This window comes from Neovison vison, chromosome 7, assembly GCF_020171115.1.
Source record: "Neovison vison isolate M4711 chromosome 7, ASM_NN_V1, whole genome shotgun sequence".
NCBI classification, from domain to species: Eukaryota; Metazoa; Chordata; class Mammalia; order Carnivora; family Mustelidae; genus Neogale; species Neogale vison.
Genome location: NC_058097.1, coordinates 168,923,000 through 168,939,476, shown reverse-complemented (window position 1 = coordinate 168,939,476; position 16,477 = coordinate 168,923,000). Strand labels below are relative to the sequence as shown.

Sequence of the window (16,477 nt, the reverse complement as noted above, 5' to 3'; positions counted from 1 at the left end):
TGTTCTCTTAAAAGAAGAAGAAGAAGAAGAAGAAGAAAGGTAAGCAGGAGGAAAATGAGAAGTGACAAATCCAAATAACAATTTCTAAATGTGTTATTCTTTTTACTTTCTAGGGGGACTGTGTTAAGTAAATTTTCAACAATAGAATATTAAAGAGGAAAAGAGTATGCATTATTCCAGCAAAAGCAGCATGTTACATTTATAAATTTAAGAACATGTATCTTACCAGAAATAGCAAATCCGCTGAATCCCACTGCAAGTACCAAGAATGAGATCGCTACCCCTCTAGTATGAGAATAGCCAACAACCAGAAGCAGGGTTGCTTCCATGCCAAAACCTTCAGAAACAAACACACGTGAACACTTCAGAAATTTTTGTAAATTTTTCCAATGAGCCAAAAGTGCTAGAACTTCTCAAGCTTTTCTGACCTAAGAAACCTCTTCAGGGAATCTATCTTAAAAGTAATAACAGTGGCAGCTGGGTGGCTCAGCCCATTAAGCCTCAGACTCTAGACTTTAGCTCAGGTCATGATCTCAGGGTGGTGAAATCAAGGCCCAGGTAGCCCATGCACTCTGTGTTCAGTGGGAAGTCTGCTTGAGATTCTCTCTCTCCCTCTGCCCCTATCCCACCTTCTCGCTCAAATAAATAAAATATTTAAATACTAATAATAACAGTTATAATTTATGCAGAGAGATTACTGAGATTACTGAAGCTTTCCATTTTATTTTTTTAAAGATTTTTATTTATTTATTTGACAGACAGAGATCACAAGTAGGCAGAGAGTCAGACAGAGAGAGAGAGAGAGAGGGAGGAGGAAGCTGGCTCCCCACTGAGCAGAGAGCCCAATGTGGGACTTGATCCCAGGACCCTGAGATCATGACCTGAGCTGAAAGCAGAGGCCTTAACCCACTGAGCCACCCAGGTGCCCCTGAAGCTTTCCATTTTAATAAAAACACTGAGCACACCTTTTAGTTTCAATGGTGGGCAAGGATGAGCTACTTATGTAGTTATTTAAGGCTTGGAGTCATAAGGGGTTCCTGGATGGCTTAGTCATCAAGTATCTGCCTTTAGCACAGGTCATGAGCCCAGGGTCCTGGGTTCAAGACCTGTGTCAGTCTCCCTGCTCAACAAGGAGCCTGCTTCTCCCTCTCCCACTCCACCTGCTTGTGTTCCCTCTTCTGCTGTCTCTCTCTGTAAAATAAATAAATAAAATCTTTTTAAAAAAAAACCTAGGAGTTGTGAAAATTTAAGGATAGGGAAGCAATTATAAATAAATAGGGAAAACGTGAATTTAGCTGCATATATGACATGCACAGTAAAATTACTCATTCCTGTAGATTAGCACTTCATGAACCAAAATCATGTCCTTCACATACTTATGTACTTACCACCACAATTCATGATCTTTCTTACTGTAGTAGTAGAAAGAATTTGCTTGCTTCTTAGAAAATCTGCAATCTGTCCTCCAATGGGCACAATAATTGTCATTACTAAGTGTGGCACAGCAGATAACATGCCAACCTGAAGAAAAAGAAGAAGAGAAAACATACACTTGAACATACGTAATATGAGCAATGGTCTGGGTTGTTTGAATCTGTCATAAATTCTTTATAGGAAAAGAAAGAGAAAAATACTGTCTTCAAATGACCACTTACTCATTCCTAGAATAAGCAATAACTTCCACAGAATAAGTGAGAAAAGCTAACTAAGTAAAATTACCTTTTATCTTTTAGGAGAGAATAATGCTTTTTCCTGTATAATGAGTCAGTAAATTTTGAGTTTATGAATAAACTATCCTGAATCTTATCACAGAGTGATTCACATTTATGTGCCCATTTCATATTCTTGAATATATTTGCAAAAATTTACCATTAGTGAGTGAGAGAGTGACAGAGACAGAATCAGAGGGACAAGAAATGTATCCGACAAGCTTTAAAGAAGCTGTATTTTTAATTTTTAAGAAGGCAAAAAAACCTTAATTGCATTTTAAATATGTATCTCTTATGAGTTTTATATTTAGTTTTGAAGCTGAATTTAGCCCAGAAAATTCAGATCGGTTCTTCAATTTTAGGTATTTTCTATGTCAAATATTAGTATTTTGTCACATTGTAAAACAGCAGTATGTCATATGAAATAGCTCAACCGAAAATCTAACCTACCAGCATCAATTCAACTCACATTTCTTGGCTAATAATTTTGTGCAAGACACTCTTCTCTGGGCATCATGAGGGCAGGAAGTATGAATAAAATGCATTTTAACTGTGTTCATAGACTAAGCAGATTTTGACTATAAACATATTAAGGAAGTTTTTTCTTTTTATTTCCTAAGTGTAATTTGAAGTATACTTCCTACAGATTATAAGTACTGGGAAAAAGTGTATTATTTGTGTACAAAAATGTCTTCCAAGTTAGATTATTGAAAGTTTGGGACAAAGATTGGTCAGTTTCACAATGGCATACAATAGAGTACCACAAATCCAGCTGCTGTCATGATTAACCCAGTGAATGACTCCTACATAGCTTAAATGTCTGAGTTATTTAATTCGCTCTTCTTTATCCAGATGAAAGTTTATTATATTGTAACTCTCTTGTATCAATGAAGAAAATATACTTAAAAGGGCTAAATCACTTCTAGAACCAAATACGGAGCCATTTTTACCTGAGTCTGAAACCTTGGCTTTTAAACACTATGCTTAGCACTATAACCATCTGAGAAAGAAAAATCAAATAAAAGCAGACAATGTGCTGACTGCTTTTAATTTAGTTCAAAACCTGTCATTTAGTAAAGGCTCAACAAACTTGAACTAAGTTTAACTATAAGGTAAACCGACATTAAAGCAAACATTATCACTTTTGAGAATAGCACCTCAAAGCAGAGTTGTTCTTTATTCCTGACTACAGTAAATATATTTAAAGCAACCAATATGTAGAAAGAAGCCCTCAGACAAGAAAACATTCTGAAATACACCACGTTAAGGATTTGTGCAACATTGTATGTTGTGTGTTTGCTTTTAGAGGCAAAGAAACCGGGAGAGTGACTTGCATTTCCTAAATTCGCATAATGGGCCTGCATCTTGACTCAACGAGGCATCTGAGAGGCTCTAAAGTCCAACACCCTTTGCTATTTACTATCTACTCAGATAGACATTTTAATTCCTTTGGATAAATGAAGAAAAAATTTATGGTTATTAGCTATTCACTTTTAGCAAAGCACTATGGAAAGTGCAAGGAGCTAACGATCTAGAGGATAATGAGACAGAAGTTGGGGATACCCTACTCTACTGACTTAATACTTGAAGGCACTCAAACTCTCAGTTTCTAGGACAATATGGGGACCTATTCAGTATGTGACATCAGGACCAGGCTGCAGAACTTTTTGAAAGTTATTCAATGATCTCCTCAGTCTTTGGTGATTTACCATAAAAACCTGCAATCACATGTTATCAGAATCTCACAACTTTTGGTGAGTATCATTATTTTTGATAATCCCACAGCACTTTGCTCATTATTTTAAGGTTTTACAAGACTAGGCTAAATGTTTTGAGTCTATGACTGATTGATTCTTCATAGAAACTCGTTAGACTTCATGCATTCTTCTCTTTGCTTCTCTGGGTCACAGTCTGGATTTCCTCTCTCCCCACCTGTTCCATATTCTGTTTAGAAATTGGCAGGTTATCACACAACAAAGAGCAGCCACTCAAGGCTTCTCCTCTGCTCCTAAATGTAAAGCTCAAAAGGAAAGAATGTTTCCTCTCATTTGGTTGCCTCTTGTAACCTGACCTCTCAAAGTGCTGGTCAATCCAAGCATTAGCCTTCCCTTGATAGGTCATTTTCAAAAGCCTAAAAATGTTTCTATATAAGCATTATATACTATATATATATAATATAATATATTAATTATAATTTATATTAATTTTTGATTTCTATAAAATACTGAAATATATCTTTAAAATATAATATAAATACACATCTATGCATATTTCTGCTTTAACTGGGTCAGTCTACTTGAAATGAAGATTGAGCTATTGCACTTGTGTTTTAATCTGCAGGATACTCAATTTAACTAAGGTTGGAGAGAACTATCCTCCATTTAAATATTTTAGTTTGCTTACATTTTGCCGTGATTCTGAAGGAGGGTATTAATGCCATTTTTTATGAAAAAGAAAATCAAAGCTGGCAATCATTCAAAAACCAGCCCCAGGTTATGTATCAATAGTTTATTGCAGAGCTTGGATCCGGAGCCATGCCAGCCTGGATCTAAAGCCTGTTTTCTATTTCCATTACTACCTCCTTTATACTTTTTTCAAGTAAGTCAGTGACTTTTTTTTTTTTAAGGGTATAATCAAAATCTTCAAGCCAATCTGTGTGTGTAGAACTTATCTGAATTTTAGTTAAAAATATAACAAGTGAATCAGATCAACTCATCTGGTTATTCTATTTAGCTTTTGCAAAATATCATTGCTTTTACTCAAGCTCTTTCAATTAAGTGGAGCTACAGGCCCAGAATGACCACACGGTTTCATTAACATCAGTTGGCTCCTTCACTTCTCCCCCATGAGACCTGACTTTATTAATAGCCTCTCAGTGTCATATTTGTCCTAGATTATGAAAATGGACTCACACCTCCAGCCGCCTTTGTTGAGAAGTGTAACACCTCTCAGAGCTTCCAAAGGCTACCCTGCAATGTTTGATCAGCTCTAGAGAGAAGAGCCTTATCTAAAGCCATTCTTCTCAGGAATGGAGGAAACAGTTTCCTTAGAAACAGGGATTACAAAAGAGCTCTTAGAATAGCTTCTCCCTAAACTCAGGTTTTCTTCAATTCCAGGCCTCAGATAGTCTTTCAAGTAGAGACATAATATGAATAGCGAGCCCAGCTGGATGTATGTAATGACATGAAGAGAAATGGCCAGTGCATGGACAGCACACACAAGTGTATTCAGTACTCCGCAAAGGGCTTGGCAGGGATGGTATTTAACAAATACTTGCTCAGTGCTTAAATGAAGATAGGGTCCACCTGAATTTGAATAGCATAGTAAAGGGAACTGAAACATAATTTAAAGAATTGGGGATTAAGCTTGATTCGGGCATATATTACCAGCGTGGCCTTAGGCAACACAATACCCTCCCTAGTTTGTTTCCCCATCAACAGAAATGATGAAAGTTATCCAGCTAGTCAACCAAATAAGGTTGTTCATGAATATGAAAGGATCTTGTGAATTTCAAACACTTCTATAAATATAAAGTCGTTATTTTTATGTTCATTTTGTCCTTCTAGAAAATCCCAGAATGATTATATTTTCACAGCTATGAACAAATGTCTCTAAGATTTAGCATACTGTGCTGTAACTGGTAACTAGTTACTTTCGTGTATACCACCAAGCTGTGAACTCCTGAGCATGGGAACAATGATTTTATTTCTGAACCTAATGCAAATCTTCACACACATCCCATTCAACAAATGCCTGTTAAGTGAATAAGTTGAATAAATGACACATAAGAATGTTTTCAGATTTTTTTTTTTTTGCTTTCTCAAATCTTTTAGCAAGACAGCTTTTCTTAAGTTTATAGGAAATTAAAAAAAATTTTACTTGAGTATAGTTAACACACAATGTTATATTAGTTTCAGGTGCAGGACAAAGTAATTTGGCAAGTTTATATGTTATACTACGCTCACCACAAATGTAGCTACCGTCCATCAGCATACAGCATTCTTACAATTTCATTAGCTATATTCCCTATGCTGTGCTGTTTGGTCCCATGACTTATTCATTCTATAACTGGGACCCTGCATCTCACGTTCCCCTTCACCCGTTTTGCCCATCCCTCATTTCCTATCCTTCTGGTAACCATCCGTTTGTTCTCTGTATTTACAGGTCTTATTCTGCTTTTCATTTGTTTATTCATTTGGGTTTTGTTTTGTTTTAGATTCCACCTATGAGTGAAGTCGTATGATATTTTTCTCAAAACCTGATCTCAAGCCTGTTTAAACTAGTATAATACCATCTAGGTCCATTATGTTGTTACAAATGGCACAGTCTCATCCTTTTTATGGCTGTGTGATATTCCAGAATGTCTGTGTGTGTGTGTGTGTGTGTGTGTGTGTGTCTGTGTGTCTGTGTGTGTGTCCATGTGTATTATTACATCCTCCTTATCCATCTATCAATCAGGACTACATCAAAATAAAAAGCGTTCACACAGACAAGATAACCAGAATTTTGAAAACATTGAAGAAGAGATTAGTAATTATTTAAACACAATTCCATTTCAATAAAATATTTTTTTGTTCACTGTTACATTGTCTCTGACCTGAGACTTAAAGGAAGTAATTGTTTCTTTAGAGGGGAAAGGCTACAGGGTTGTCCACCTTAACTGAGCTATAAGTTCCATGAGGACAGAGACTGGGTTGATTTTGCCTGTGTTTCTATCAAAAAGAGCGATTTCTAGCAGACAGCTGAGTATAGCAGACACTCCAACACCTCACTTAGTCTTTATTTCCCAGAAGTTGTTAAGTGGATAAACAAATAAATGAGTAACTCCTAAAATTTAGAAGATAAAATATTGACAAAGGAACTTGATATTCAATTGAGCACAAAAATAATGCACTGGTTAAACAAGGACAATTTTCACATACCTTGCTGATTTCAAATCCAAAGACTTCTTCAAAGTATGCTGGCTGACTGATAAGCAGTAAGTAAAATGTCCAGCTTCTGCAGAAGTTGGCAACAATTATTGCATAGACAGGCATAGATGTAAAAAATTTCCTCCATGGGGTCTTGAATTTCTGAAATCCCCAAAAAGAGAGCCATTCTGACCATTTAAAATATTTTCTGACTTAAATGGCAATAATAGGTGCTTTGCATTTCCAGGATGTATGTGTTGAGGCATGAGTAGGAGGTAATGAAGTTAATTGCAGCAGTTTAGTTAACCTTAGCTGCATGAATAATTGTTGGAAGAAAAAAAAATATTAGCCTCTTCTTCTGATTAAATTGATCTCATTTGAGGAATGTATAAGATCCTACGTTTATAGAAAACAATTCCTAAAGCACAGATCCTAGTTTCCAAGATTTTTTTTTTTTCTGGCAGTGATAAATCACACCTCAGTTAAAGATCCTTGCCCTATCAGTGACCTTGTTAGTATCCAAAATATTTTATCTAAAACACTGAGAATTCAATATAGTTAGGATGAGAAAAAAAAATTAAAAGTGCAATATTCTAGACCCTATGTAAAGTTAATAATACCATTATCTATAAATTCTCTTTAATATGTATTTTATTTTATTAGAGATCACAAGTAGGCAGAGAGGCAGGCAGAGAGAGGAGGAAGCAGGCTCCCTGCTGAGCAGAGAACCCCCTCCCCCCAATGCGGGCTCCATCCCAGGACCCTGAGATCATGACCTGAGCCAAAGGCAGAGGCTTTAACCCACTGAGCCACCCAGGCACCCCTATAAATTCTCTTGATAGACAATGAATGTCAATATAAGTTCTATAATACTGAAGGGCATGGTTCTATAAAACTCACATGGTACACAGCTGGGTTGAAGTATGTAGCTACCCAGCACAGACCATGGACACATCATACCTAGTTATTTATGACATTCAAAACATTCAAAATTAGCCACCTACATGGGATTGGCCTCGCTTATGATACCCATTTAGAAATTATATCTAGTGTACTCAAAGATTCTATATATATGCCCAAATATGAAGCAAGTATCTTCCCCTAAGACTAACATTTTTAGTCTTGGGTCTAAAATTTTTAGACCCAAAAGTGTCTCTCATATTCTCACTTCCTCAGTGACTTTATTTTGAATGTCAAAATACTGTTCGGTGAAGTCAGAGTAGCCTGAAATAACTCCACTTAATGCTAGCTTGGGATCATTAACCTGGCCAAATTAGTAAAAGGGGAGACAAACATTTTTTACACAGATTTGGTAATTATTCCTGGATGGAGAGCCTCATAACTGCTAGTATTGGCTGTGACTCTAACTACTCTAATTAAGCCTTTCAAGGTCACTTTAACAGTAATATAGTAAGAAGCTATATTGTCGCGATCACAAATACACATGACAAAAAAGAAAAATCAAACCAAACCAAAAGCATCTCCTAATAAGATATAATGAATACTGTGGCTTTGAATGAAAATATCCAGTGACAATATCATAGCTGGGTTGAAAATGTGTATTTTTAAAACCCTAGATACTCTGGGAAGATAATGCCAGATAAATATATTTATTTCACAGAAAATGAAAATTGTTCAATACAGGGATGTCGGCATTGTGGTATTATGTTAGTGTAAGAAGTAACTTCAGAATATTATTAAAAGTAAGTAACTTTTTCCTGCTGGGGAAGTGTTTCTATTATTCATATCTGGATCATCTCTACTAAGAAATTTATTCTTCAGGTTGTAAAACACTTCATCAAATGTGAGATAGAAGCATCTAATTTTATATCTTAAAAAATTGTTCGGGGTCATAGGAGGGCTTATAGTATCCTGATAACAGTCTACTTACTGACCCGGCTGTTTGCTTCACATGTGTGTATGGCTTACAAAAATGAAGCAACTTGTTCACTTATGAATGGTGTGTTTTTCTGTATACAGGTTAAATTTAATTTTTTTTAAGAAAAAATATTTAAAAGGTATTACAGTCAGCTGCAATGTGCACTTCTTAATTAGATGCAGACTCCAAAGAAATAGCCACAAAGGACATATCATAATAGACTAGATATTCGAATTTGGACTGGGTATTAGAAATTGGAATATGATCTAGGTATTAGGTAATGTTAGGGAATTATTCTTCATTGTTTAGATATAATAATAGTACTTAGATTGTGAAAAAGTATTTTTAGTTTTCTAGAGATGCATGTGAAGTATTTGTGCTAAAATTTCAAAGGAAATGAGATCTCATTTCCTTTGAAATCATTCAGCAATAAGAAAAGTGAAATAAATAAGGCAAAGTGTTGACAACACTTGCATGTCTGCAGTGGATACATGAATGCTTCTATTACTATTCTCTCTGTTTTGCTGTATATGGGAATTTTCACAATAAAAATTTCAAAATAACCGTAAGTACAATGACCAAAATACAATCCCATTTTAAATTTTGATTTGAAGCTATAGGAAAGTATCAAACTTCAGTAAGAAGTGGAATATTATGTTTGGAAAATATTATATAAATGGACCATTCGTCCATTTACAGATGGAAACAGGCAGGAGGAAGTTCTATGCCAGTCCAGAGTGCAAGAATTTGTTTTTAAGTACTGAAGCTTCACTTCTGAATGATATCCAGTATGGGATTTTTCTTATTCATTAAAGGCCTCAACAATAGTGGGTGATAGATAGACCTTTTTTACCTAGGCTGGAATGTCAAAGACAGACCTCCTCTAATAATGAAGTAGAGAATTACAGCTGGACTGAAACTTAATTAGAAAGAGGGGAGGAGCCTTCAAAAGAAAGAGAAGCATCATTTATAGGAGACACTGGTTCTCTACCTTCCAGCTCTCAGCATAAGGAAATTGAGTTACTGTTTAGGTGCTGAATTTCTGAGCCTGTCTAAATGCATTAGTTTTGCTTCCCAATTTTTAATAGTATCAAATGGCTATTAATTAATATTTATGATATATTAATGTCACACAGACTAAAAGATATGCATTATTGATGCAGAGCTGCATTTTCTCTCTCCACAGAGCCCATGCAAGAAATCAAATTAGAATCAGAAAAGGGGTCCATGTTATATTTTTTATGATACTTTATCTTCATAAAAATAATCCTGAAAATAAGACTTTATCAATAACAAGATTATATTACATTAAAAATATTTTTATGTCAGCTATTACTGACTTTCTAATGATTTTGGATTTCTTTAACCACTTATAGTATAAATTCACATGTGTAAAACCTACATTTAGACAATTCAATACACAAAAAATAGCCCTTTTCATGATTGTGTTGGGTGATCTGGCATTTCCTATGATCTGAAATTAACAAATATTTGTTGAATTTGTTTAAATTATGAGTCATTTGAACATTTATAAAAAGCTTATTTAGGTTTACAGTCATTTCCATAGTCCAGGGAAAATTTGAAAATCATTAAGAAAGATAAAGTAAAAAAAAAGAATTATAGATGGGGGAAGTATCAATTATTCTTAAGTCAGAAAGTATGGATGGAAGAAAGAAAACAATCATGATTGACACCAAATTGGTTTTGTTGAATAGGGACTCAGAAAGTGGTTTGGTTGGTCAAAGGGAGGTGAGATGAAGAATAAAAACAGGAATGTACACCATAATAAAGTCCTTACTTCCATTGCACCTAAAAGATTTGCACTCTCTCCAATGCTTTCTTCAATGTACCTACGTTCTTCATCTGTAATAGTAGGATGCTTTGCAGGACTCTCATAAGACACCAAAAGCCAAAACATGTACCAGACCATTCCAAAGCTTCCTGCAAGGAAGGGGTCAAAAGAAGAAAATCAAAAGTCTATCATAAATACCCCCATTTAACTATCATTTGCTGGAATAAAACTGTAGGAATCTCATGATAAACCCATTCTCTAGGATGGGAATTGGAGTTTATGCTTCTCCAATTCAGTTCTTCTCGTGTTGATGCCACTAAATTCCAAGCTTCCTGAAGGCTGGTCCTGTAGTTTTATCTCTTTGTCTCCAATAAGGCTGAGACACAGCATTGGATAATTATTGAATAGTGTGGTTTGGGATATGTTCAGACATCCAACGAACATTTACTGCCTTTACTATTCCAGACACTCTGCTAAGTAAGAGAAACATGGTGAACAAGACAGAATTCCTGTTTTCAAAGAATTTTATAAGGGGGGATTGTTTTCTTATTTGCCTTCCTTGGCTATATTAGAGTGGTCTGTATTTCCACAAAAACAGAAGTACTCATTTCCCTTTCTTGTTAGCACTTCCAGATCTAGTAAAGAGATTATTAAATAAAATCTAGATTATTTTAGCTTGGGTGGCTACCATTCATAAAAAAGGCAGGGGGGTGGGGGACTTCTATAATTAATGTACTATCATTTAACACTTTATGTGACAATGTACCATTATTATTTTTAGTACATAATATTACCTATTGATCGCTCTGGGCAAATGAAAGCTATAAATTCTAATACAAAAGACTGTTTACAATTTTTTTTGCATCCTTTTCTTTATTTAGCACTCCATTAAAACATGCCCTTACTGTCAAATGTAAATCTAAAGTATTAATAAAAGAAAGTATTTCAAGTGATTCATTCCAGTTTCCCAGAGGCTAGTCATATCATTTTTGGCTTCTACTGTTCTTTATCCCTTGGGTAACAGTCTAAATGCTCCTGATCTCTATAATACTTTTTTCTTGCTTGTTCAATCTCTAAGAATTATTTCTTAATACCACAGATTTTCACGGGCCATGCTCCTTTTCGTTACCAAACATGACAGCAAACACAAATAGGAGTTAGATGGTGTGTGAAAATTTGGTATAGTATAGTGGTTATGGACAAATCCTGGCTGTGTCTCTTACTAGTAACATGCTCTGATCAATGACTGACTCTCTGTGAACCTCCACTCTAAAATGAGACAATTTCTTTTCTATGAGATTGTGGCAAAGTATAGGTAAAGGAGATAATGCATGAAGCAACTAGCATGGTGAATGGCACAAAATAAGCACTCAAAATAAGCTCTTGTAATCCAGTAGTAATTATCGTCACCGCCAACTGAATGCATCTGAAGTGCCGGACATTCAGCTAATTGCTGTATATGCATTATCTTCCTTTAACATAAGCCACTATACAGGTCTTATCTTATTAATTTTTGAAATATTGATATTGAACACAAGGCTCAAAGACCTAATTTTTGTTATACACAGTAACTAAGCAAGTACTATGGGGCTGTGATATTTTCAGATTATCTAATATTTAAACTTTGTATCATTCAATGATAGCTATTAAATGAGATACAACTTGAAATAATGAGATTGATTTTCATGAGTGCTTTGTGTAAATTAATATTCTTTTTTTAAAAAAAATATTTATTTATTTTGAGAAAAAGAGAGAGAGAGCATGTGCACATGCCAGGCACATGAGCAGGGGAAGGGGAAAAGGGAGGGTGGGGGAAGCAGAGTCTGCCCTGAGTAGGAAGCCTGAGGCTGCTGATCTCATAACCTTGAGATAGTGACATGTGCCAAAACCAAGAGTGGGATGCTTTACCAACTGAGCCACCCAGGCACCCCTGGAAATTAATATCCTTACTTTACAGTCACATCATATTTTCAATCAAGTAATGGATTCAATTAAGGGACAAATTAGAAGATTTAATGTCCGGGCATCCCAACTTGTACTATATACCCTATACACATTTGCTTTCAACTTCTTTGAATTATGGACTCTAAAATCTAATGAAAGATATGGATTAAAATCTAAGAAAAACATCTCCCCAGGAAAAAAAATGTATAAAGGTATGCATGGCTTATCCTTTAGGATGTTCATGAATCTAAAACCTATCTATGGCTTTTGAACCAGAATCAGAGCTCCTGCTATAAAGCATATTTAATAATATTCTGCAAACATAAGAATTCGCTCTGATGAGAACATTCTGAAATGGGGGTGGATCATGCTGAATTTGGAAGCAGCCTTATACTGTTCAGTTCTACCTCATGATGTGCTTAATATTTCACATTCTCCTGCCCATGTCCAAAGATGGTATTAAACAATGACATCACAGGATGCCTGGGTGGCTCAGTTGTTTAAGCCTCTGCCTTCAGCTTAGGTCATGATCCCAGGGTCCTGGAATCGACTCCCACCTCGGGCTCCTTGCTCAGCGGGGAGCCTGCCTCCCACTCTGCCCACTTGGGCTTTCTCTCTCTCTCACTCTCTGACAAATAAATAAATAAAATCTAAAAAAAAAAAAAAATCAGTGACATCAGTTGGAATCCAGCTCTCTTATATTTCTTTTTTCTCATGGCAAAAAAAAAAAAAAAAAAGTCTCCTAAAGAGAGAGACTATAGAGAGACTCTATCCTAAAGAGAGACTCAAGTGATAAGCTTTCTGGTTCTAGTTAGAAAGTGAACAGAAAGGGACTTTAGACTTAAGACTTCTTGTCCTTTTTTATTTCTGTTTGAGGGCTTCATCTCATTTCATCCTGGAGTAACAAGGACTAAAATGTGAGGTTGCCGCAGGAGACTGTTAATAATTTGTCACAAAAGTGAACTGTTGCCTTAGCACTGCTATCCCCTGCCAGCTTCCCATCCCTGTTCAGTCTTGAGGAGGCAGGGTCAGCCGAGAAAACAGTAGCAAAGAAAGAGAAGTATGTGCTGCCTAGCTCTTTCCTCTTAACTGGCTTTGAATCAAGAACTAATTTATTTTTTTCCATAATCAAGGACAATATATGAAATATATCATAAAGTTTCCACCAACAATGTACTTGTATTTTTAAAACAATAAACAACAAGGTAGGGAGAATCATAATGATAGAACATTATCCTTAATCTTCTCAAAATATAAGGAAAGGATTCTTAATGGAAAAAAAAATGTGAGTGAATGCAGTAGTATATTCAGTGGTCTACCTCACCATTTTAGTTTACATCCATGTCTTTCAACTTTACTGTGTAGTATGCAACATACCATAGACATAGAATACTGAAGACCAACCAGTATACTGCACAAGAATACCAGCTAAAGGCATTGCAATTACAGCTCCAGCATATGAACCTAAAATCAAAGGAAGAATGGGAGATAGGTAAGTGAAAGAAATAGGAATTATTGACTTCATCTCATGTCTCTTGGTAGGCTCTCACAAACACTCTTGCACACTCAGGTGCATGTACACTCACACCTCTCTATCTCCAAATACATATATATGTCTATATATATAGCCAGTGACACAGGACTACATAAGCAGATGTGACCTACTTATCCCAAGACACAAAAGATATCTAAAAATAATAACACTATAATAAAAAAATTTAAAAGACTATTACAAAAATTATTCATGAATATATTGGAAAACTTAGATAAAATGGATGAACACATAGGAAAAAGAGGATTTAAGAAGACCAAAAAGAATTAAAGAAATTGAAATGGTGGTCAAAAACCTTTCCTCATGTACATACACACACATACCCTCCAAATGATTTTAGAGGTGAGCTTTATCCCCTTCCAGGTCTTATCCAAGTTGTTCCTGAACTTTTACCCACCATAACTGTCTGCATGCAGGACTCACCGCAAAAGGAAGTGGTTGCCAATCTACTCCTCTCTAGAGGAGGAGCCCATTTACTCCATATCCCGTGACATGCTGGGTAGGTGACACCCTGTGATGGGGAAGATGTATATCACCATTAAAGGGTGACTGAAAAACAATCACATTCCCTTCTCTGACATTGTGTCCTCAGAATGGGCCCAAAGCATTAGGAAAAACTGCTACTCATAGATCTTTGCTTATTCCCTGAAATTCCACTTTAAAAACTTTCAGCCCACATTGGGTAAGACATGGCTTTTTTTTAGTGACCTGTCCAAATTCTCTGCACCCTTCGAGTCTTCCTTCTACCTCTGTCCCTTCTGATGAAGGCAAAAGAAAAGACCCTCTATTACTCCATTCATCTGGAACTCTGAATAGTTTAAGAAATGTGGGAGGCCTTTTTGTGAGGCATTAAACATAGTGATTCCCAAATATAAGGAATCCATACAGAGGAAGCTAAAGCTAGATCCTTGAAGCTCACACTTCCCAAAGTAGTGTCTAGAACATAAGACTTTTAAAATAATTACTCATTTTATACATTTTTATCCTACCAATCTTCTCTTTCTTTTTGGAGAGAAAGGAGAATGTTTTCAGTGCTTAACAGTTTATCTGATTTATCTACTCCCACTATATTTCAGGAGAAGAGAAGGGCAATAGGTAGGCCAATCTGAAGTTTTAAAAAGTCAATCATTAGAGTTACATTCCCAAAGAAAATAGTCAATGAAATATTTTAGTGAAAACTCAAATCGTGATTCAAGTCCAACAAGGATTTGGTATAAATCTCCCAAAAAGTATTAATTCAGGGTTGTCACCAGCAAAGGACAGACTCAAAAATTTTCCTTACAGCACATTAGCCAAAGTGCCTGTTCTTCTCCCCCACCCCCAGTCAAATAGTCACTAAACATTTCTTTAATACCACTTAATTCTAGAGAAGGGGAGGCAAACAGTCACAGTCATACTTTAGCATTAATTAAACACAAAATATCTGTATATCTACATTTTTTAATTTTTGAAGCATAGTATGTAGACACAACCTTATAAAATGTTTATTTGTAGATCAAGTCCAAGATAATCTGCTGGTTCTGATTAACACGCCAACCTTTAAATGGCGCCCTCCTGGGGTTCCATACCTCAACAAGCCCCTGCAATATCCGGACAAAGATGACACACCCATAATGCACTCTGGCTGCTGATGGGATTAGCATATTCAGAGTAGAGGTAAGAAGTATGGCAGCTCCAAAAACCCTGAAAAAGAGCAGGAGTTAACAGCTCTAAATTTCTCAGGTCAAGTTAAAGGCAATTTTAAGGTAGTTTTTTTTTGTTTTGTTTTGTTTTGTTTTTTTTCCTGAAAGAAATATATTCTGTACTTGATGAGTTAGCTACTACAAATAGATACTTGGACTATCTTAAAATGTTACATTATTGAAGCACAAGAAATAAAAGATTCAATAAATCCAGTTATATGTACTTATATTTATTTTCTTTATAGATCTAATTACAAATTGCAAATATTAGGACACCTGGGTGGCTCAGTCAGTTAAGACTCTGCCTTCCGCTCAGGTCATGATCTCAGGGTCCTGGGATTCAGTCCAGGGAGCCTGCTTCTCCCTCTCCTGCCACTCCTCTTTGGCTTGAACTCTGTGTCTCTCTCTGACTAATAAATAAATAAAATCTTAAACAAACAAACAAAAAAAACAAATTGCAAATATTTATCAAATCATTGTTGATAGTTTGGGTTGATATCTCAGTCTACAATGTAAGCTGCTTTGGGGCGAGACCTTGTTTTTCAAGTCTACTGTTATACCCCTAATACAGCACAGTGCCTGACACATAGCAGATACTCACTAAAAAGTTGCCAAAAAAAATAACAAACGCCCGAATGGAGCTATATCTCACATTATACAACTGTTTGCGACTTCCCTAGAAGCTGCATGTACATAAAATTCTAATGAATGCAATTATATTTTAAATGCCCCAAGAAATCTCGTGATCAGATCTGACAGCACAAGTATTGGTAATGAAAATAACTATTATTTAATATATATATATATTTTATTTCCTTTTTGTGTATGTAAGTGGGGGTACTGTCTGAGGCACACCTCTAGCTACACACGACAATTCAGAAAAGAATTGCTGAAAATTCAGTGCTCATACCTTCCTCCACCTGTAAGCAAAAATTCCACTTCGTTCTTAAAAAAATCTTCCATAATGTTCATACTAAGTAAGGAAAATATTCCCTTTAGGGAAGTTTAG

At 35.7% G+C, this 16,477-nt stretch overlaps 1 protein-coding gene across 1 annotated transcript in view; it reads right to left on the bottom strand.

Moving 5' to 3' along the window:
* The window catches only part of SLC17A6 (solute carrier family 17 member 6), a 40,259-nt gene that overhangs the window by 1,912 nt on the left and 21,870 nt on the right, over nucleotides 1-16,477 (bottom strand). The window contains exons 4-10 of the mRNA XM_044260926.1: nucleotides 15,355-15,469; nucleotides 14,210-14,297; nucleotides 13,612-13,698; nucleotides 10,297-10,439; nucleotides 6,632-6,781; nucleotides 1,389-1,521; nucleotides 227-337 (exon numbers count right to left, since the gene is read on the bottom strand). Of these exons, the coding sequence (XP_044116861.1) occupies nucleotides 227-337; nucleotides 1,389-1,521; nucleotides 6,632-6,781; nucleotides 10,297-10,439; nucleotides 13,612-13,698; nucleotides 14,210-14,297; nucleotides 15,355-15,469 (827 nt within the window). The remainder of the gene's footprint in view (nucleotides 1-226; nucleotides 338-1,388; nucleotides 1,522-6,631; nucleotides 6,782-10,296; nucleotides 10,440-13,611; nucleotides 13,699-14,209; nucleotides 14,298-15,354; nucleotides 15,470-16,477) is intronic.